Below are 19,660 nucleotides of genomic sequence, written 5' to 3'. Positions count from 1 at the left end.
TAGTTTCACAGGTATTCTAGAGAGAGAGAGAGAGAGAGAGAGAGAGAGAGAGAGAGAGAGAGAGAGGGAGGAGGGGGGAAGAGAGAGGGAGGAGAGAGATGCATTCCAGTGGGTGTACAGATGCATGCACAGAGGCCAACAGGAGATATCTGGCATCTTCTCTTAGAGCTCTTTATCTTATTTCCTTGAGACAGTGTCTCTTACTGACCTACAGGCTGGCTATTTCAGCTAAGATGGCTGGCCAGCAAGCTCTCAGGATTTACTTGTCTCCACTTACCAATGCTGGGGTCGCAGACACACGTGCAGCTTGAGATTTGAACTCAGGTCTACACACTTGCTCAGCATGTGCTCTGTGCCACTTAGCCATCTCCCTGGCCTCTCATGGAGATTTTAAAATAACCTGAGGGCCCAGCTGAGAAAGGCTGGAGAATCATGTTTTGGTCCTGGGGTATCTATTGTTTTAGCATGATGAAAATATTATTTAGAGACAATGTCTCACTAGGCTACACTCAAACTCATCTTGCTGCCTCTGCCTCCCAAGTGTACCATCAGGCCCATCTAGCAGATGGGAGACATTCTGAGACTGACTGGGCTGAGGGTTGTGCAATTTCATGAACATACTAAAGACGCAGAATCCTGCCCTTTACATTTGAGAATTTACAGTACATAAACTGTGTCTCCAATTTGTAAAAATTATTTTAGAGCTTCTTCCTTATCATAATAGTAATACTTTACTGCTATTAAGTTGTATTTCTGGTCTGACTTTAAAAACCTTATTATTTGTATAGCATGTATTTATTTATTGCATGTGTACACACGTGTGCCAAGGTCAGAAGTAAGCTTGCAAGAGTCAGCTTTCTCCTTCTACCGTGTAGGTTCACTAAACCAAACTCAGATCCTGAGGCTCAGTAGTAAGAACTTTTAATAGCTAAGCCACCCCAGCACACTCTGTTTGACATTTTAAATAATTGCTCACCTCATCCACAATGGCCAAACACAAAAAAAAAAAAACCTCAGCTCTGTAAAGAACTTATTACGATATGCTCATCAATGAGCATTTACTGTCTAAACTTCACTTTCCTCATCCAAGTTTTATAATACTATGTATGTGTACAACACATTATATTACCTAGAATTCATGAAACTAATGAAATAGGGTCATTTTTTTTTTTTTAAAATGGTGACCCAAGTGGAAGATCTACTCAGGAGAAAAGAGTACATACTGTGTCCAAATTTCAGTTCCCAGCACCCATGCCAGGCAGGACATAACCAGCTGTAACTCTAGTACCAAGGAGTCCACAGCCCTCTCCTGGCCTCCAAGGCACTTCATACACATACAAATACCCACCACATACACGCACATAATGAAATAAAAATAAAATTTTTTAATGCTAGCATAAATTGGGTGTGGCAGTGTATACCCGTTATGGGAGGAGAGGCAGGAAGATCAGGAGTTCAAAACCAGCCTTGGTAAGAAAGTTAAAGATAACATGAGACTGACCCAAAACAAGCAAAGGAAAAGCTAGCATAGATAAGCTAGCATAGATACTGAATGTTAGAAATGTTCATCCCGGGGCTGGGGATTTAGCTCAGTGGTAGAGCGCTTACCTAGGAAGCGCAAGGCCCTGGGTTCGGTCCCCAGCTCCGAAAAAAAAAAAGAACCACAAAAAAAAAAAAAAAAAAAAAAAGAAATGTTCATCCCACATAGGCTGCATCAGTAATTTCTGTTTTCACCTCTGCTCTTTTTCTCACAGGCATATTTTATTCTCAGTATCAATTCTAATTGAGGATTTAGCCTAACACATTAAATTGAATTAATTTTGTTCGCTTAGTTGTATCCTTCAAATGTCTTACAAACAAAACAAAATATGAGATAACAAAACCAAAACTCACTGTGAACTCAAGGTGAACAAAACATGCACAGTATCCAAGAGCAAAGCCTCCCTGCTTGGGCCCATGCTGCCATCCTGCCAGTCCAACATGGCAAGTGTTCCCTGACACAGGAACAGGAGAGCTGAGGCTGGCACATCAGCACAGCAGAGGCTCCTACAGCTGCTCATGAGCCAATCAGGGATGCTGGTGCAGTCAGCTGACTGGAGAAGCAAGCTGCTGATCTGGAGAACAAGAGGTAATAATATATAATATCTCAAATACAAACCTGAAATATTCCTGGAAAAATAACAATGAAAAAGCATAAACACTGAAATTATTATATTAACTTTAAAAGTAAGAACACCTCGATCTAAGCACATCCATCCTTTTGCTGCTATGAAAGGTCAACATCTGAGGGAGAGCAGAGGATGCTCTGAGAGAAGTTCTGAGAAAAAAAACCTCAATTATATTCAAGGATAATTATCTTGCATGATCTCAGAACACAGACATGTTTAATATAAAATTGGGTTAAAAGACAAAGTGAATTTCTAGATAATATACTGAGAGGAGGGGAGACAGATAGCAGCCAATACAAAGACTGCGTGGTCTCGGGGTTGGGGATTTAGCTCAGTGGTAGAGCGCTTGCCTAGGAAGCACAAGGCCCTGGGTTCGGTCTCCAGCTCCGAAAAAAAGAACCAAAAAAAAAAAAAAAAAGACTGCGTGGTCTCCATTACCTAATTACACTCTCCTTAAAGAACAAATTCACTAAAAGCTGACCTTCATATGCCTCTTGTATTACAAAGAATATGATTAAGTATACTGCAAAGTTTATTCTTAAAGAAGACTATCAGAATATTATTACAGCGTATTTAATTACACTGCACAGTCGACACTTACCACACTGACACACACGCTGATACGCAGACCTGAAAACAGTCCTAGAAACACTCAGGCGCCAGTCAATGACATGCTGGCAGCAGCTACCTAACAGCTGATGTCCAGGCAGCTGTGATCACCCTGTCCTCACTTCATTTGTGTATTTAGAATCATCATTATAAGAGAAAAGACCTATTGTAAAAGTCCCAACTGTGCCAAATAAAATTTTTAAAATTAATCTAGTGTGGTTTAAAAACTGAGGGGCAAGTAAAATGGCTTAGCGAGTACAGACATGTCAAATCTAACAATCTAAGTTTAATACCCAGGATCCACACGGAGGAAGGAATAAACCAACAACTACAAGTTATCCATTCTCTCTCTCTCTCTCTCTCTCTCACACACACACACACACACATACACACACATACACACACACACACACACACACACACACACACACTGTGACAAATGTGTGCCCATATACACCCCACAAATAAATAACTATAAAATAATAAATAAAAATTTAAATTTTAAAAATTGATGTCCATCTAATTTCAGTGAAGGAAAATTCTAAAAAGAGGATGCACTCACCAACCCAGGCAGCTTCTCAGACGGTCGGAACATGGTCTTAATGAAAAGAATAACAGCTAATCCAGACGTACTCTGAATAGTCTGCAGCAGGTCATCTATGGGGGAGGGTAGAGCAAACATCACATTTTAAAGGATGAAAGGTCTGGTGTGGTAGAAAGAGCAAGTGATTGGGATCAGGCAGGCCTCACTAGTTCTAGCCTGACCATTTCCCAGGCAACTAGATCCCAAAAACGTTACTTAAACCTCCCAGAAACTCAGCTTTTCTTCTCTTTTCTTTTCTTTTCTTTTAAATGAGAAAAAATAACTCAGACCAGACAAGCTGTCATAAAGTTTAGAAGAAAATGAAGAAAAAGGCTAAGCCCAACATCTTACTCTTAACCTCACTGTCTACATCTCTGGCACACTTGTAACACCAACACCTGCCCCTTTCCACCACCGATGCCTCTGAATCCCAAAACACACTTTTTCTTAGAGAGCTTTGAAGGTCTAGAAACCTTGCTGACACAGCATTCAAAGGGACCAGACAATTTTGAGTTGCTCTCTTTTTTTTTTTTTTACATATTACATTAACCTCCAGTAATGTGAATTATTCAACTCAGACTGAGGAGTATGAGACACTGTAAGTTAAATATCCTCTCCGCCCTCTATCTCTGGAAACAAAACTGACTTCTGGCAGCCACATTCTTAGCCAAAAGCAGGACCCTTGCTTCCACAATCTTCCTCACAACTAAGGGCAGCCACTGGAGAGTGTTCAGGACAATGCACGGCAGGCACGAATCCCTGGACGCTGAGAGTTTTTCCTGATTAAAGTGTAGTTGTCCTGCCTTCCCACTTTGAACAAACACATGATGCCTGCAGCTACAATAGACAGATGCCAAAACAGGAAGTAACAAACATATGGGTGGACACCAACGTGATGAAAAATGCTACAGCAGAATGCAGAAGCTGGTCCTACAATGACGGCAGTGTTTCTGGGCCATGTGCATCTGACCTTCATGATATAGGAAGAGATGCAGCAGCTCAAGTTTGTTACAAGCTACACTTTACTATGTACTTTATTAATAGAAAAAGCTTTCAATTCCTTAAGAATAGCACTGGTGAAGCCCCATCAACCACTCAGAAAATAAGCTGTCTCTTTAAAACTGTGTCTGGGCCTGGAGAGATGACTCAGCAGTCAAGAAACAGTACTTGCTCTTACAGAGGACCTAGGCTCATTTCCCAGTATCCCCCAAATGGAGGCTCACAACCATCTATAAATCTGGTTCCAGGAATCTGTTGCCCTATTCTGACCTCCACAGACACCCAAATTCACATGATGTACATAAACTCATATAACCACATACAACACACACAAAAATCAAATAAATTTTAAAACATTTTAAAATTGTCTCTGCATTTTGCCAAAATCTTTCATTTTTCGGATTATCAAATTCCCTTTTAAAAGGTAACTATCTCGTGAGAAGTTGTCTATACATTCTGTCTTGATAAAGCAACTCATTAGGGTCTGGAGAGATGGCTCAGAGGTTACGCCAGCTCAACATCTTGCTGCTCTTGAGAAGATCTGGATTTAGTTCCCAGAGTTTACACTGGATGAGTCCCAACCACTTACAGCTCTGGCTCAGATACCCTCTTCTGGCCTCCTCAGGAAGCCATTGCACACATATTCAGATACACATGCACATAAATTTAAAATTCTAAAAAGGAAAAACCCAAGTAATTGAGTTTCCTTTAAATTCCAAAAAAAGGCCAAGGTAAAAAGAAAATCAGAAATGCTAATAATAAAGTTATGATTGTCCCCATGTTTTGTTTCGGGGTGTGTGTATGGGGGTGTGTGTGTGTGTGTGTTCACGTGCACTCCACAGTGTGTATGTGAAGGTCAGAGGACAACTTGTAGAACTCCCTTTTCTCCCATCGTGTGAGTTCTGGTCAAGCCCAGGTCATCTAGCTTGGTGGCAAGGCCTTTACCCACTGAGACATCTTGTCCAGCCAACGTTTTGGGCTTTTTTGGGTTCTCTTTACATTTTTTAATTTTTAAAAATGTTATGTTTATGGGTGTTTTACCTGCTTGTGTGTACAGTGTCCAAAAGAACAGAAGAGGGCATAGGATCCCCTGGGACTGGAGTTATAGATTGCTGTGAGCTGTTACGTGTTTGCTGGGAATTGAACCCAGGTCTTCAGAAGAGCAGCCAGTACTCTTAACCACAGAGTCATCTCTCCAGCCCCATGTTATTAGGTTTTAGGTGCTGCTGTTGTTGTTTTGGCTTTTGTTTTTGTTTACTTGTTTGTTTTTTAATTTTGTTTTTTATTTAAGTTAAATTCTTATATACATTACTACACAGAACAGTAGATGAAGAGAAAGGATAATTTAACTTCTGTAATACTTAAATGTTATAAAACCCCTTTTTGGTTTTTTTAAAAAAAAGAATATATATATAAACACACACTCATACACATATATACATATACATATATACACACACAGTTTTATATACACATAAAGTTAAATAAGTTATAGAAAGTGATCATGCTTGAACTCATTATCAGAAAAAGAGAACTTAGCTTCCCAGTCCATACGATCTATCCATGTACCTTATCCCAACCATAATTCCCTTTCCGACTCTGAGTGAACACTATTCTGACGTTGACATATTCTCCAATAGCTTTAACAAATGAGTGTGTATTTCTAGACAAGGCAGCAGCCACGGCACTTTTAAATGTCTTTTAGATATCTCACACCATCTCTTCCTTTATCTGTCTTTATCTCCGATGAGGAACTCTGGCCCATCTGACTTGCAGTTTTCTTCAACCAGGATATTGTGTTTGTCTATTCCTGGTTTTCCTCTATCTAATTCAATGCAGCCTTCTGATTCCTGCGAACAGGCAGCACCACTCTCAAATTCAACCCCTTTGGGAAGATGGCAGGTGGTAGCTACAAGAATCTAAGAGTCATGTTTTGTCTGGTTTTCTGTTTCTGTGATGACTGATGCCTGATGCCAAACACATCAAACACTGGGTGTTACAAAAGGTGACAATCTTTGTGTTACTTCATTTTAATTTATTAATTAAATATTCTCATGAAGAGAAACTTCTTTTTAATTAGCTTCCTAGTGGTATAGTTCTCATGGACATAAGAGATTATTAATGAGGAATTAGGCAGCCAGGCCCACAATCAACAATCATTATTTGACTATAAAACCACTAAAAGTTCAACTCATCTTTCCAAATCTTCCTTAAATTTGGTAACTACTTCTCAAGAACTTTCTAAGCTAAAGTCTGTGGTTTTCAACACTGAGGCTATTGGTTTTTCTCCTTTGTTCACAATAAACATGCTGGCACACACATTCACTTGCAAACTGGGAAAAGTTCTTCAACCTCCCTTGCTGAACTCATATATTTAAAAGACAAAAACCAAGCGAACAAAAACCATTGAAATCACGGAATCCAGGCCCTTTCTCCACTGACTGACAAGAAGCCCCATATCTAAATTCTATGTATTAGCAGACCTGACAGGCAGGCAGTTATTGCCACATTTTAAGCACTGACACACTTACCATCATTTAAAAACCTGGTGAAAATGCTCAGCAAGCCACACATACTTTGCCAGATGGGAGAGCTGGAATCATTCCAAAGGTTGCTCTGGGGCCCTTGTACTTTCTGTACCAATGTCATGGCAACTCTAACACCTACCAGCAAGTCATTCATTAACTGTGTTTGAACAATATGATTTCCAGCAAATTTTCTACAAAGAAGAAAAGAGAGGATTTCAGAAGGAAATTCAAATATAACTGTCACCACCCTTGCCACCCTCTAAAACCAGCATGGCCTAGCACCCGTCTATTTGGGATTAAAGCTGACATATGTCTCTATCTCCCACTTGCCTAAGCATTCCAGTTACACAGACACTAACTGTAAACTCCTGATACTCTTACCTTGATGGGCCCTCCTTCTTTCGCCACACTAACCTTATTCCCTATTTTAGGGCAAAGATAAGAAATGTCTGAAAAGAAGAACTAAAGATGTGATGAGACAACTGCAGATGTGAACACTCAATCTGCACATTCTTTTCCCACCTGCCTTCAACATGCTCTCTTAGACTTTGTCCCCAGACACATAACTAGATAGTTCTCTTCTCCCTAAACCACTTACCTACATGTCCATTTCTCTCCTCCCTCTCGCACCTCACCCCCTTCTCTCTGGTGTGAAGGACCAAAGCCTCGGGTACATAAACAGATCTTCTGACAGTGATATGTAGTCCCAGCCTGCCCTACTCTATGTCAGACAAAGCTCCCCAAGATTCCGTTCTCAGTTCTCTATCTAACTCTGTCTCTCGATGCTGATCTCGTACAGCTCTTAGACTTTCAATTACATTCTGGATGCTTACTATTGCCAACATTTTGGCTCTAACCATGTCTCCCCCATTACGAACTTGCACTTCTAACTTCCTACTCACCATCTTCATTTGTGTATCCAATAGGTATCTCAAAATGTATAAATTTATATTTGACTCCAAACCCACACTACCTCCTAGGATATCTATCTCTAAAAATATTATAATCACACTTGCCTCCTAGTCTCTCTATCCCATCTGGAAGGAAATCTTAGTTCTAGCTTCAAAATATATCTGGACTCATATCGTGTCCATGGCTACACTCTGACCTGGACCATCCCATGTCTCCTTTGGGTTACAATAGCTTCTAACTGGTCTCCCATCCTATAAACTTGTCCCTCTTGGGCTATTTTCATTAGGGGAGAACAGATCCTGTTATAGCTCAAGTAAGGGAAAAACAGTTGTAAATTCCTCGAAACAAACAAAATTAGCAAAAGACCTAACTATTCCATTCTAAGGTACATAATTCCAGGAATTGAAAGCAGCGCCAAGTATGGGAAGTGTGTACGAGGCTGAGACTAACATAAACTACAGTTGAGTTTCAAGCCAACTGAGGTAACAGAGTAAGACCCTACTTTAAAAGACAAATAAGGGGTGGGGGAGAAGAAATAAAACAGAAATCAAAACTCTTGTACACACCAATGTTTATACCTGCATTAGACACCAACCAAAAGGTAGAAAAAGCCAAAAAGTCAGCAGGCAAATAGACAAAATGTGCCATATATACTCAGTGAAGTATTTGGCTATAAACGGGAATAAAATTCTGCTATGCATTACTATATAACTAGGTCTTGAAAACATCCCAAGCGAAGTCAGCCTGACCCAAACAGAGAAGCATGCTGAGCATGACAGCACAGAGTGTGACATACATACCTGTGACGCAGCACTCTGGAGGTCAAAGAAGAAAATCATGAAACAGTGCCCACCTGGACTACACAGTGAGACTGCATCTTAACCACCCAAATATATATAATGAATATATATGTATACATGTGCAAATATATAATGAATATTCATGGATTATATGATTTCATTTATATGAAGTATCAAAGAGACAGAAAATAGAGTGGAAGTTACCGGGGTTTGTGTCATCTCAAGACAGTGAATTTTTGCGGGGGGGAATACATTGACTTAGAAGTACCTATAAAATAGCCATGTCAAATGTCTAGGAACCAACTGACTATTGAGTCTACTAAGGAAGAAGAGATCTAACTGGAAATCCCAAATATTATGTAGACAGTGGCTGACACCAAAGACCTAGACAACATAGAACAACAAGAGCAAGATAAAGTGCAGGTTCATCCAGCAGATGAACCAAGTCTGAAACAGAGATAAAGGAAAAGACCTCAGATTAGAGTGGGCACACAGTTAATCCTTCTACTTCATCGCAGAACTCCCCTAAACCAGTCAGCAGTCAGGGTTTAAAATACCAACAGGCATAGGAGATACACAAGGCACAAGGTCATAACATCAATATTTCAGAAGACACAAAGCATATGAGCAACTGCTACAGATTTAACAGAAGGAAAGATAAAAACCAAGACAGAGAATAAACCTAGAGTAGAAGTAACCAGAGTTACAACTCCAAAGGCTTAGAAAACTCTGGCACTTTAGTGCCGGTTGACACGGAGGTGAGGCAGAAAATAGAAACGATAAGCACTCTAGACCAACTTAAGCCAGCAGACAACTGACTCACCGGTGGAGAACGTAAGGCAATGCTTGGTAGTTCAAGTGCGGCCTGATCTCTCTGGGGTGGGGAGGGGTGGGGAGGGGTAGGGTGGGGTTGGGACATCTTTGTGGAGACCTGGGTTGGGGAGGTGGGGGGTGGGGGAGGATATAGGAACTGGGGGGTGGGGCATGGGGGAGGTGGACTGGGAAGGGTAAAGAAACAAACAATCCAGCCAAGTGTCTGCCAGGAAAACAATACATATAGATAAAGTAGCTATGCCATATTGCAGAAAGGAGAAGTAGGTAAATGTGTGCACAGTGGCTCTCAAATGCCAAGGTCTCTCTCTGCTGGCTTTATGCTGTCACTCAGCAATTAGAATATTAAAGCAAAGGCTGGACGATGCAGTTGTCATAGATCTACTACCCAAGTATTCAGACCAGGACTTAAAGAATCCCCCAGGAACCATCCAGCTAGACTAGATTCGGAGAACCAGGTGCTCAGATTTGCAGCAATGTTTAATGACCTCTTCCTAGGAAGGACTGAGTCTCAGTCAAGGATCACCGACCTCTAAAGGAAGTTTCCTGTCAGACATACAGTGTGGAAACACAACAAAAACTCAAAAACCACAGACTATGTAAAGCTAGAATAATAAAAAAGATAGCTACTAGACTCTTATTAATGTCTTCAAGTGACAACAAGAAATTTTACCCATAAAACATCACAAAATCAACAGTAGGAGAAAGGACTTTTCTCTTTCTCATTTATTCTAATAATAGTGTATTTGATCTTCAAAGATTAATTATCATTTGAACATGGTGGTACGTACCAGCACACCTAAGAGGCTGAGGCAGGAAGATGACAAGTTTGAGGCTAACCTGGTTTACACACTGAGAGCTTGTCTCAAAAATAAATCAATTAAAACTTAGAAAAAAAATTCTAAATTTTATATAAATTTATATAGTATGCATTTATATACCATATAGTAAATATATGATATATAAATATGATATATAAATTTATATTTTATATCACAAAAAATTAAATAGTCAATCCATATGTTGGAAACAGCACATTCTGAGACCTTTTAGAAAGCTTCCTTTGTACAGAAAAAATTGCAAATGTACACACGGACACGTGCACAAGCATGCAAACACACAGCATGCAAACACACAGCATGCAAACACACAGCATGCAAACACACAGCATGCAAACACACAGCATGCAAACATACAGCATGCAAACACACAGCATGCAAACACACAGCATGCACTTGCCTGTTTTCTTCCTGGACTTCAATTAGACTCTTCTGCAGAAAATGAAGCACTGAAACAGAGAGACAGCAGTGACAACCAGAACGCCAACCTGAGTGTCAGCTTTGGTGCTAGAACATTTTTTTTTTTTTTTTGGTTCTTTTTTTTCAGAGCTGGGGACTGAACCCAGGGCGTTGCGCTTCCTAGGCAAGCGCTCTACCACTGAGCTAAATCCCCAACCCCGGTGCTAGAACATTTTAAAACATCTACCACAAATGATGTCATGGACAAGCAGAAGCTTCAGCATCATGGTCTACTTTAGTTAGGCGGAGTACATAGTACTGCCAAGAAATTTAAGGGAGTCAGTTCTAAAACAACTCAGAGAAAGTGTCACCCCTTAGAGCAAAGGAAATATCAAGACTCACCGTTTTGAAGCAGGTTGACAACACTTGCTCTACCTGCAGGTGGGAAAATAACAATGCTAAGGAGTTTTGCCAAAATGAACATTTAAAAACAATAATGTAATCACAGATGTTACTCAGGCACTGAGGAAGTGCTGGCTTACCCAGGTTAAAGTTCTCCATGCAGGAAGATATGTTATCCATTACTTTTCTATAAGAATGTAAGTCAGCAGTATCTAATTCTTCTTGAAGATGAAAAGTAAAACTGTGTGCAGCCTCATTTAGAAAACATTCAGGTAGGCCATTGAGTGAGCTGCAGAAAAGAATCAAAGGATGTGAAAACCTTACATCACTAGGTTAAGTGTGCAGGGCCAGAACCATACAAATGTTAAATACTGAACCACACCTGGAAAATACAGTCCGAAAATTATAACCTCATAGTTATTGTGACATCCCATGATTAATATGACCTCATATGGTTATTATGATTTCAGTTGTTATGACCTCAGACGATTACTGTGACATCACAGTTGTTATGATCTAACACAGTTATGGCCTGTTCTCTTGACCCTAGTTATTATGACCTCATATAGTTATTATGACCTCAAATAGTTGTTATGACCTCAGTTGTTATGACTTCACAGAATTATTGACATCATAGAGTTATTATGACCTCATAGTTGTTATGAACTGACACAGTTACTATGACCTCAGTTATTATGACCTCCACACCAGTGAAATTCCCTGGCCTACCATTTCTCACCTGTCTCCCTGGCTCCATTTTGCTAATTCTGACCCCCAAGCTCTTCTCAATGGAGTATCCAGAGCAACAATACTAAAGTACCATGCATCACAATTAGCATGGCTTTACCACATGATGCTGGCTTTTCTATTTTCCTCTTAGAAAATAAGATTCAGGGGGTTGGGGATTTAGCTCAGTGGTAGAGCGCTTGCCTAGCAAGCGCAAGGCCCTGGGTTCAGTCCCCAGCTCCAAAAAAAAGAAAAAAGAAAAAAAAAAAAAAAAAAAAAAGGAGGTTTCAAAAAGAAAAATGGAACCTGTTTATTCATTTAACCCCAGTTCCTAGAAATATGCTTAAAGCACAGTTAAGTGCTCAGCAAGAATTTTCTTAATATAAAAACTAAACTGTTGTCAAATTTAGTCGAATTAAATCAAAACAAAGAAGTTCACTGCTTTTCCAGAAGAAATTAATTCCAAAAACAGGAATATCTTGAAAAAGAACACTCAGTAGAAAAGTAACTCATTCTGTAACTGAGTCACATTATCAAATAGTTTATGAAAGAGTGGGATTGGTTCAAATACAGTCTAAAACAGTCACGCCCACATGATAAAAAATGCATAATGGCGACACATAATCCAAATATGAAGGGAACTACATGAGCCAACAGGCTAGGGATACAGAGGTCCTTTGTGACAGAAAGTGGCTGGGTATAAAATTAACTCAAATAAATCAGTAGCCTTCCTCTACACAAAAGAGAAACAAGCTGAGAAAGAAATTAGGGAAACGACACCCTTCATAATAGTCCCAAATAATATGAAATACCTTGGTGTGACTTTAACCAAGCAAGTGAAAGATCTGTATGATAAGAACTTCAAGCCTCTGAAGAAAGAAATTGAAGAAGACCTCAGAAGATGGAAAGATCTCCCATGCTCATGGATTGGCAGGATTAATATAGTAAAAATGGCCATTTTACCAAAAGCGATCTACAGATTCAATGCAATCCCCATCAAAATACCAATCCAATTCTTCAAAGAGTTAGACAGAACAATTTGCAAATTCATCTGGAATAACAAAAAACCCAGGATAGCTAAAGCTATCCTCAACAATAAAAGGACTTCAGGGGGAATCACTATCCCTGAACTCAAGCAGTATTACAGAGCAATAGTGATAAAAACTGCATGGTATTGGTACAGAGACAGACAGATAGACCAATGGAATAGAATTGAAGACCCAGAAATGAACCCACACACCTATGGTCACTTGATTTTTGACAAAGGAGCCAAAACCATCCAATGGAAAAAAGATAGCATTTTCAACAAATGATGCTGGTTCAACTGGATGTCAACATGTAGAAGAATGCAGATTGAACCATGCTTATCACCCTGTACAAAGCTTAAGTCCAAGGGGATCAAGGACCTCCACATCAAACCAGACACACTCAAACTAATAGAAGAAAAAGTGGGGAAGCATCTCAAACACATGGACACTGGAGAAAATTTCCTGAACAAAACACCAATGGCTTATGCTCTAAGACCAAGAATCAACAAATGGGATCTCATAAAACTGCAAAGCTTTTGTAAGGCAAAGGACACTGTGGTTAGGACAAAACGACAACCAACAGATTGGGAAAAGATCTTTACCAATCCTACAACTGATAGAGGGCTTATATACAAAATATACAAAGAACTCAAGAAGTTACACCGCAGGGAGACAAATAACCCTATTGAAAAATGGGGTTCAGAGCTAAACAAAGAATTCACAGCTGAGGAATGCCGAATGGCTGAGAAACACCTAAAGCCGAATGGCTGAGAAACACCTAAAGAAATGTTCAACATCTTTAGTCATAAGGGAAATGCAAATCAAAACAACCCTGAGATTTCACCTCACACCAGTGAGAATGGCTAAGATCAAAAACTCAGGTGACAGCAAATGCTGGCGAGGATGTGGAGAAAGAGGAACACTCCTCCATTGTTGGTGGGACTGCAGACTGGTACAACCATTCTGGAAATCAGTCTGGAGGTTCCTCAGAAAATTGGACATTGAACTACCTGAGGACCCAGCTATACCTCTCTTGGACATATAGCCAAAAGATGTCCCAACATATAACAAAGACACATGCTCCACTATGTTCATAGCAGCCTTATTTATAATAGCCAGAAGCTGGAAAGAACCCAGATGCCCTTCAACAGAGGAATGGATACAGAAAATGTGGTACATCTACACAATGGAATAATACTCAGCTATCAAAAACAATGACTTTATGAAATTCATAGGCAAATGGAGGGAACTGGAAAATATCATCCTGAGTGAGGTAACCCAATCACAGAAAAGAACACATGGTATGCACTCATTGATAAGTGGCTATTAGCCCAAATGCTTGAATTACCCTAGATGCACAGAACACATGAAACTCAAGACGAATGATCAAAATGCAAATGCTTCACTCCTTCTTTAAAAGGGGAACAAGTATACCCTTGGCAGGGAATAAGGAGGCAAAGTTTAGAACAGAGGCAGAAGGAACACCCATTCAGAGCCTGCCCCACATGTGGCCCATACATATACAGCCACCCAATTAGACAAGATGGATGAAGCGAAGAAGTGCAGGCTGACAGGAACCGGATGTAGATCTCTCCGGAGAGACACAGCCAGAATACAGCAAATACATAGGCAATGCCAGCAGCAAACCACTGAACTGAGAATAGGTCCCCCGTTGAAGGAATCAGAGAAAGGACTGAAAGAGCTTGAAGGGGCTTGAGACCCCATATGAACAACAATGCCAAACAACCAGAGCTTCCAGGGACTAAGCCACTACCTAAAGACCATACATGGACTGACCCTGGACTCTGACCTCATAGGTAGCAATGAATATCCTAGTAAGAGCACCAGTGGAAGGGGAAGCCCTTGGTCCTGCTAAGACTGAACCCCCAGTGAACGAGATTGTTGGGGGGAGGGTGGTAATGGGGGGAGGATGGGGAAGGGAACACCCATGTAGAAGGGGAGGGGGAGGGGCTAGGGGGATGTTGGCCCCGAAACCGGGAAAGGGAATAACATTCTAAATGTAAATAAGAAATACTCAAGTTAATTCAAGTTAATAAAAAAAAAAAAAAAAAAAAAAGCTCATACAGTTAGTTGGAAACAAGGAGTGAAAGTCCAGAAATTTCATTTTATAATATCTTATAGGCACGATATAATGTCTGTAGCATATATGATAATACAAACATACTTTGTTAAATAAATATATAAAAATAAAAAAAATTAAAAAAAAAAAGAACTGACCCCGAAGCCAAGGAACGGTGGCCTTCAAACTTGTAAACAGAATAAATGCAAGCTATATTTTTAAATCCTGTGACCTGAGGTTTTTGCTTTCTAAAGCCCCTCAGACAAACACATAGATGAAATTTGTAGCAATATACTTTAGTTTAATTTTATCAGAACAGTGTATGAATTTTCCTTAACTTGCTTTTCTTTTCCTTTCTTCTTTTAAGTGCTGAGAATGGAACCCAAGGCCTTCTACCTACGAGGTAGGTAAGCATGCTACCTACCATCAAGTGTGTCCCAGTCCCTGGCTATTCTTTGTAGCATTCAATGTATCTCCCTTCTTTTTCCTTACCTTGCCAAAACTTTCTTCAAGGGGTTCTTCAGAGTCAAGGAAAAATAAATGCTTGCTAAAATATCCAAACAACGTTGAATAATGGGATCGCACACACCGTTTTTATCGACCTTCTCCAGGAGAGGCACAATCTATAATTTTAAAAAAAAATATTTTTCTAATGTCAAATACAACAAACTTATTATTTTAAGTCATTTTTCTGTTCTTTGAAGGGAAGAGGGATAATTATAACCTTGAACTTTCGATCCTCCTACTTCTACGTCCTGAAGAGTTGAGACTACAAGCAGGTCTGATTTATGTGCTGCTGAGGATCAAACCCAGGGCCTTATACATGCAAGCACTCTACCAACCAGGCTACATATCCACTCTGAGTCCAAGTTTATAAGCCTTTAACACAAACACCTCCCTCTTCACTTCCTGAAGCACTTCCACTGAGAGTCACATGCCTAAGGATGCCAACAAAGAAAATCTACAGCATTCTTTAAAAGTGAATAATATATTTAACTGGTTTCAAAATAGGTATGCATGTGTGGAAAGTCTAAATGCTGAAAGACAAACAAGAACAATCTAGACTTTAACTTTCAAATCTGTCTGCTAAAAAGTTTTAAAGATTCAAAATTAATATAAATAATGGTTTAAAAAATATCTGCACAAAAATTGTACACAGTTGTCTCCTATCTATTTATAGTCCCAATGTCAGTAGAAGCTAGCTACTGTTTCTATTGCTGCTCTGAATCAAAGGACCTTAAACAATGAACAGAAAAACTATCATTTGATGACAAATTACCATTATTAAGTAACTGCAACCAAAGCTGTCAGCTAATTTTTAAAATCTATACTAGCATGAGAATATTCAAAACACACCCATGAACAAAATCTCGGCTTTACCTGTTTAACAGAGTGGATTTGTGACACCCCATCTGTGAGCTGTACACAATGTAACAGCAAAGAGGCTAGATTTTTCCCTTCCACATCAGCAAAAGCTAAGAAATACAAACAAAAATTTCAGTGATGTAACTACACATGGATTAATAGTACCTTTCTTATACATTCTGCAAAATTGAGAAGGATAGAAAGCAGGACAGTGAGATGGGTTAGAAAGTAAGTCATTTGCTAACAAGCCTGACCCTAAGTTTCTCTCTCTCTCTCTCTCCCTCCCTCTCTCTCTCTCTCTCTCCCTCCCTCCCCCCCCCCCTCTCTCTCTCTCACACACACACACACACCGCCCCAGAACCCATACACTGGAGCAGAGAACCAACTCTCAAAAGTTGTCCTCTGATCTCTACCCTCTATATCAGGGCAAGCACATGCCCACATATACACCTACTGTCCTAGTTTGCATTATATTGCTGTGAATCCCATGACCAAAAGAAGACTGAGAAGGACAGGGTTTATTTTATCTCACAAGTCCCAAGTCATAGTCCATCACTAAGGGAAGTCAGGACAGGGATCTGGAGGCAGGAACCAAAGCAAAGACAATGAAAGCAACACTGCTTCTGGTTGCTTCATATGGGTTACTAAATTTGTTTTTCTTATATAACGCTGAACCACCTGTTCACGACACTACCTACACTGACCTGGGTCCTCTCACATCATTAACAAGAAAACTGACCCCTAGCACACATATACATACAGACTTGCCCACAGACCAATCTGATAAGAAATACTGTCTCAGTTGAGGTTTCTTCTTCCCAAATGACTCTAACTCCTGTCAAACTGACAAAAAAATTAACCAGCACACACACATAAATAATAATAAAATTAAAATAGATATAGGGCCTCTGCTGCTGAAAGCACTTGCTGTTCTTGCAGAGGATCACATACATCTCAGAGTTTCCAGGTCCTGATGACAGACAGTCAGTGCAGCAAACTGCATTTCTCTTTTCTTCTTCACACCCATCTTAAACGCGATGAACAGCAGTCTCTGTCAGAAAGAAGAACTTAAGGCAGTGGTCCAGTGGAGGGTTTCTCCTGCAACACAGCGGCATTGGGGCCATGTGAGTCTTTTTGAGGATGCTGTGATGTGCACTATAGGGTGCTTAGTGCCTCCCCAGTCTGCACCCCATTAGATGCCAGGAACATCTTACTACCAGCAAATTATGATGACCAATAGATGCCTCCCAACAATGCTACTATTGGAGGGCATAACTGCCCCAGGCTGAGTGAGAATCACTGAGCATAGGATATCAAGTTTGCAAAACAAAAACTGTGGGATTTTTATTTGCTTGTTTGTTTAGGGTTTTTACTACTGTTGCTTGGAGTAGAGTTGTCCTTAAATTAGAATCTTTGAAAGAGAGGGGTTTTTTTTTGTTTTGTTTTGTTTTGTTTTATCCCACTGAAGTATTAGCAATTCAACAAAATCTTTGGAGACAGATTCCAGCTTAAATCAAAGGAAGACCTCTATGGTCCAGTGGGCTACCTTCAGACCCTCCCAGGAAGAAAACGACTCGATACATTTCACATAAACTCCTGACATAGCTTCCTAACTGCCCCCCCACTCGCCTCCGAAGAATCCATTCTTGTCAGTCATCAATCTTTTAAAAACACTAACAAAGCCTAACCATGCACTTGCTTATAAACTTCCCAAAGGTTTCCCTTGCATTAAGCAGAATTTAACTATTAATAGCCAAATTTGGATGTTTGGCCTGAAAACAATCTGGCCCGGGCTTTCTCTGCCATTCATTTCAAATGAATGTTCTGCCACCTTACGACCTGAGACTTCCAGATCTGACAAACAATGCTTTGTCCCACACATACGACAAGGTTTACTTTTTACTGTCTAGGGTTTTGATTTAATACCACCCACGAGCTTTCTTTAACACTACCAATGCCATCACTCTGATACATAGAACACTTGCATTATTTCTTCACAGCACTTATTACTACCTAAAATTACGCTAACTTGCACACCTTATAATGCCTATTTTTCCTAGCAGTAAACTCCATAAAGGTTGCAATGAATTAATTTAATGGTTGTGGTCAGCGTTTTAGTTCTCAACTCCTTAACCGTTCAGGCATGTATATACTAAATGCTTTATAAAAAATTGGTGAACTAAACCAAGAAATGCTTAATTAACATTTACTAGAGATACTATGGGAGGGACATATATAATTTTAATAGAAGAAAGGTGGGCTATCTGCTACCTAAAAGGACACGCTACAGCAAAGTGACTGACTGCTCCAGAAATTAAAGAATTTATAGTCCATTTGGGCAGCAAGTCAATACAGTAAGGGCAAATGAACAGTCAACCAAAAAAGTTAAGAATGAACACAGCTAGACAGAGAGACAACAAGAAAGAATTTGAAGTTCTGGGTTAATTTTGGGAAATAATTTCCCAAACGAGCAGGCAGCGTTGAAAGTACTGAGGACAGAAACTGAGGGGACACTTCTGATTTTAAATGGCAGGTTTGCAGCAGTGTTTGATCCCGGAATCCTAGGACTCGGTGATTCTGCGCGTTCGAGGGATAAACGTGTGTCGGGGTGAACTGGGCCTCCCCAGTGCCGAAAATCACCCCCGTCCAGCCCGATGGGCGTCTGCCCATAGGTACCACTTGCTGGTTCCCTCCCATCCACATCTTCCCGACTCCCACGTACAGTCCGAAGACTGACAGAATGACAGATGAAAACGTGGTTAAAGGGCTGTCTCCATGGAGACCTCAGCGCCCAAAGCCACCGGCTGGCAATGTGGAAGGACCACGGCTGGCACCCTCGGGGTGGCCTGCAAGCGGTCCCAGTCGCGCTGTGGAGACTCGGTCCCACGCGCCCGCGCGCCAGGTGGCAGCACGCCCGCGAGCCAAACCTCGTGCCCGAGGACGTCTGTAAAGTGTCGCCACGTCTGGACGAGTCCCGGAAGCCCGTCAAGTCTACGGTGTCCAGGAGGATTCTAACGTGGTGCGCGTTCCACCACCGGTCCCGGAGCTGAGAGGCAGGTCCGGAATCTGACAAGGAAATATCATATCACGAGAGTAGCCGAGTGCTGTTCCTCCAATCAGAAGTGCAGGGTGATCGTGACGTCATCAGAGAGGGCGTTTGCAAGGGGATTTGGATAGAGCGCGATTTCTCATTTTTTGATAAGCGTTCCTGTGATGGAGATTGGCGAGAACTGCGCACCCCTCACCTCTTTCTGGCTGGCAGGGCTGTAGCCTCCACACCCCTAGGCGTCAGGCCGACATTTCTGTCTCAACCCAGAGTTTTTACACTCACTCTGCCCAACGCAGAGATAGGCAAAAACTACCAGGGAGTGAACTGAAGCCACGAGTGATG

At 40.7% G+C, this 19,660-nt stretch overlaps 1 protein-coding gene across 11 annotated transcripts in view; it reads right to left on the bottom strand.

The window, feature by feature from the left end:
- The window catches only part of Thada (THADA, armadillo repeat containing), a 303,931-nt gene extending 284,577 nt beyond the window's left edge, over positions 1–19,354 (bottom strand). For 8 of the 11 annotated variants that reach the window (XR_010052081.1, XR_005505507.2, XM_006239705.5 and 5 more), the window contains exons 1-10: positions 19,197–19,354; positions 17,221–17,367; positions 16,285–16,379; positions 15,397–15,527; positions 11,211–11,359; positions 11,071–11,103; positions 10,670–10,718; positions 6,891–7,078; positions 3,340–3,434; positions 1,894–2,114 (exon numbers count right to left, since the gene is read on the bottom strand). Coding sequence is in view for 9 of the 11 variants with exons in the window: in XM_006239705.5 (XP_006239767.1) it covers positions 1,894–2,114; positions 3,340–3,434; positions 6,891–7,078; positions 10,670–10,718; positions 11,071–11,103; positions 11,211–11,359; positions 15,397–15,527; positions 16,285–16,379; positions 17,221–17,296 (1,037 nt within the window). In the remaining 2 variants the exon portion in view is untranslated. Of the gene's footprint in view, positions 1–1,893; positions 2,115–3,339; positions 3,435–6,890; positions 7,079–10,669; positions 10,719–11,070; positions 11,104–11,210; positions 11,360–15,396; positions 15,528–16,284; positions 16,380–17,220; positions 17,368–18,991; positions 19,177–19,196 lie in introns of those variants that run through there. The other 3 variants (XM_017594120.3, XM_063261828.1, NM_001191769.1) reach the window with 3 other exon arrangements.
- Positions 19,355–19,660: the final 306 nt, after the last annotated feature.

This window comes from Rattus norvegicus, chromosome 6, assembly GCF_036323735.1.
Source record: "Rattus norvegicus strain BN/NHsdMcwi chromosome 6, GRCr8, whole genome shotgun sequence".
Classification (NCBI taxonomy): Eukaryota; Metazoa; Chordata; class Mammalia; order Rodentia; family Muridae; genus Rattus; species Rattus norvegicus.
This window is presented reverse-complemented; position numbering and strand designations above follow the sequence as displayed.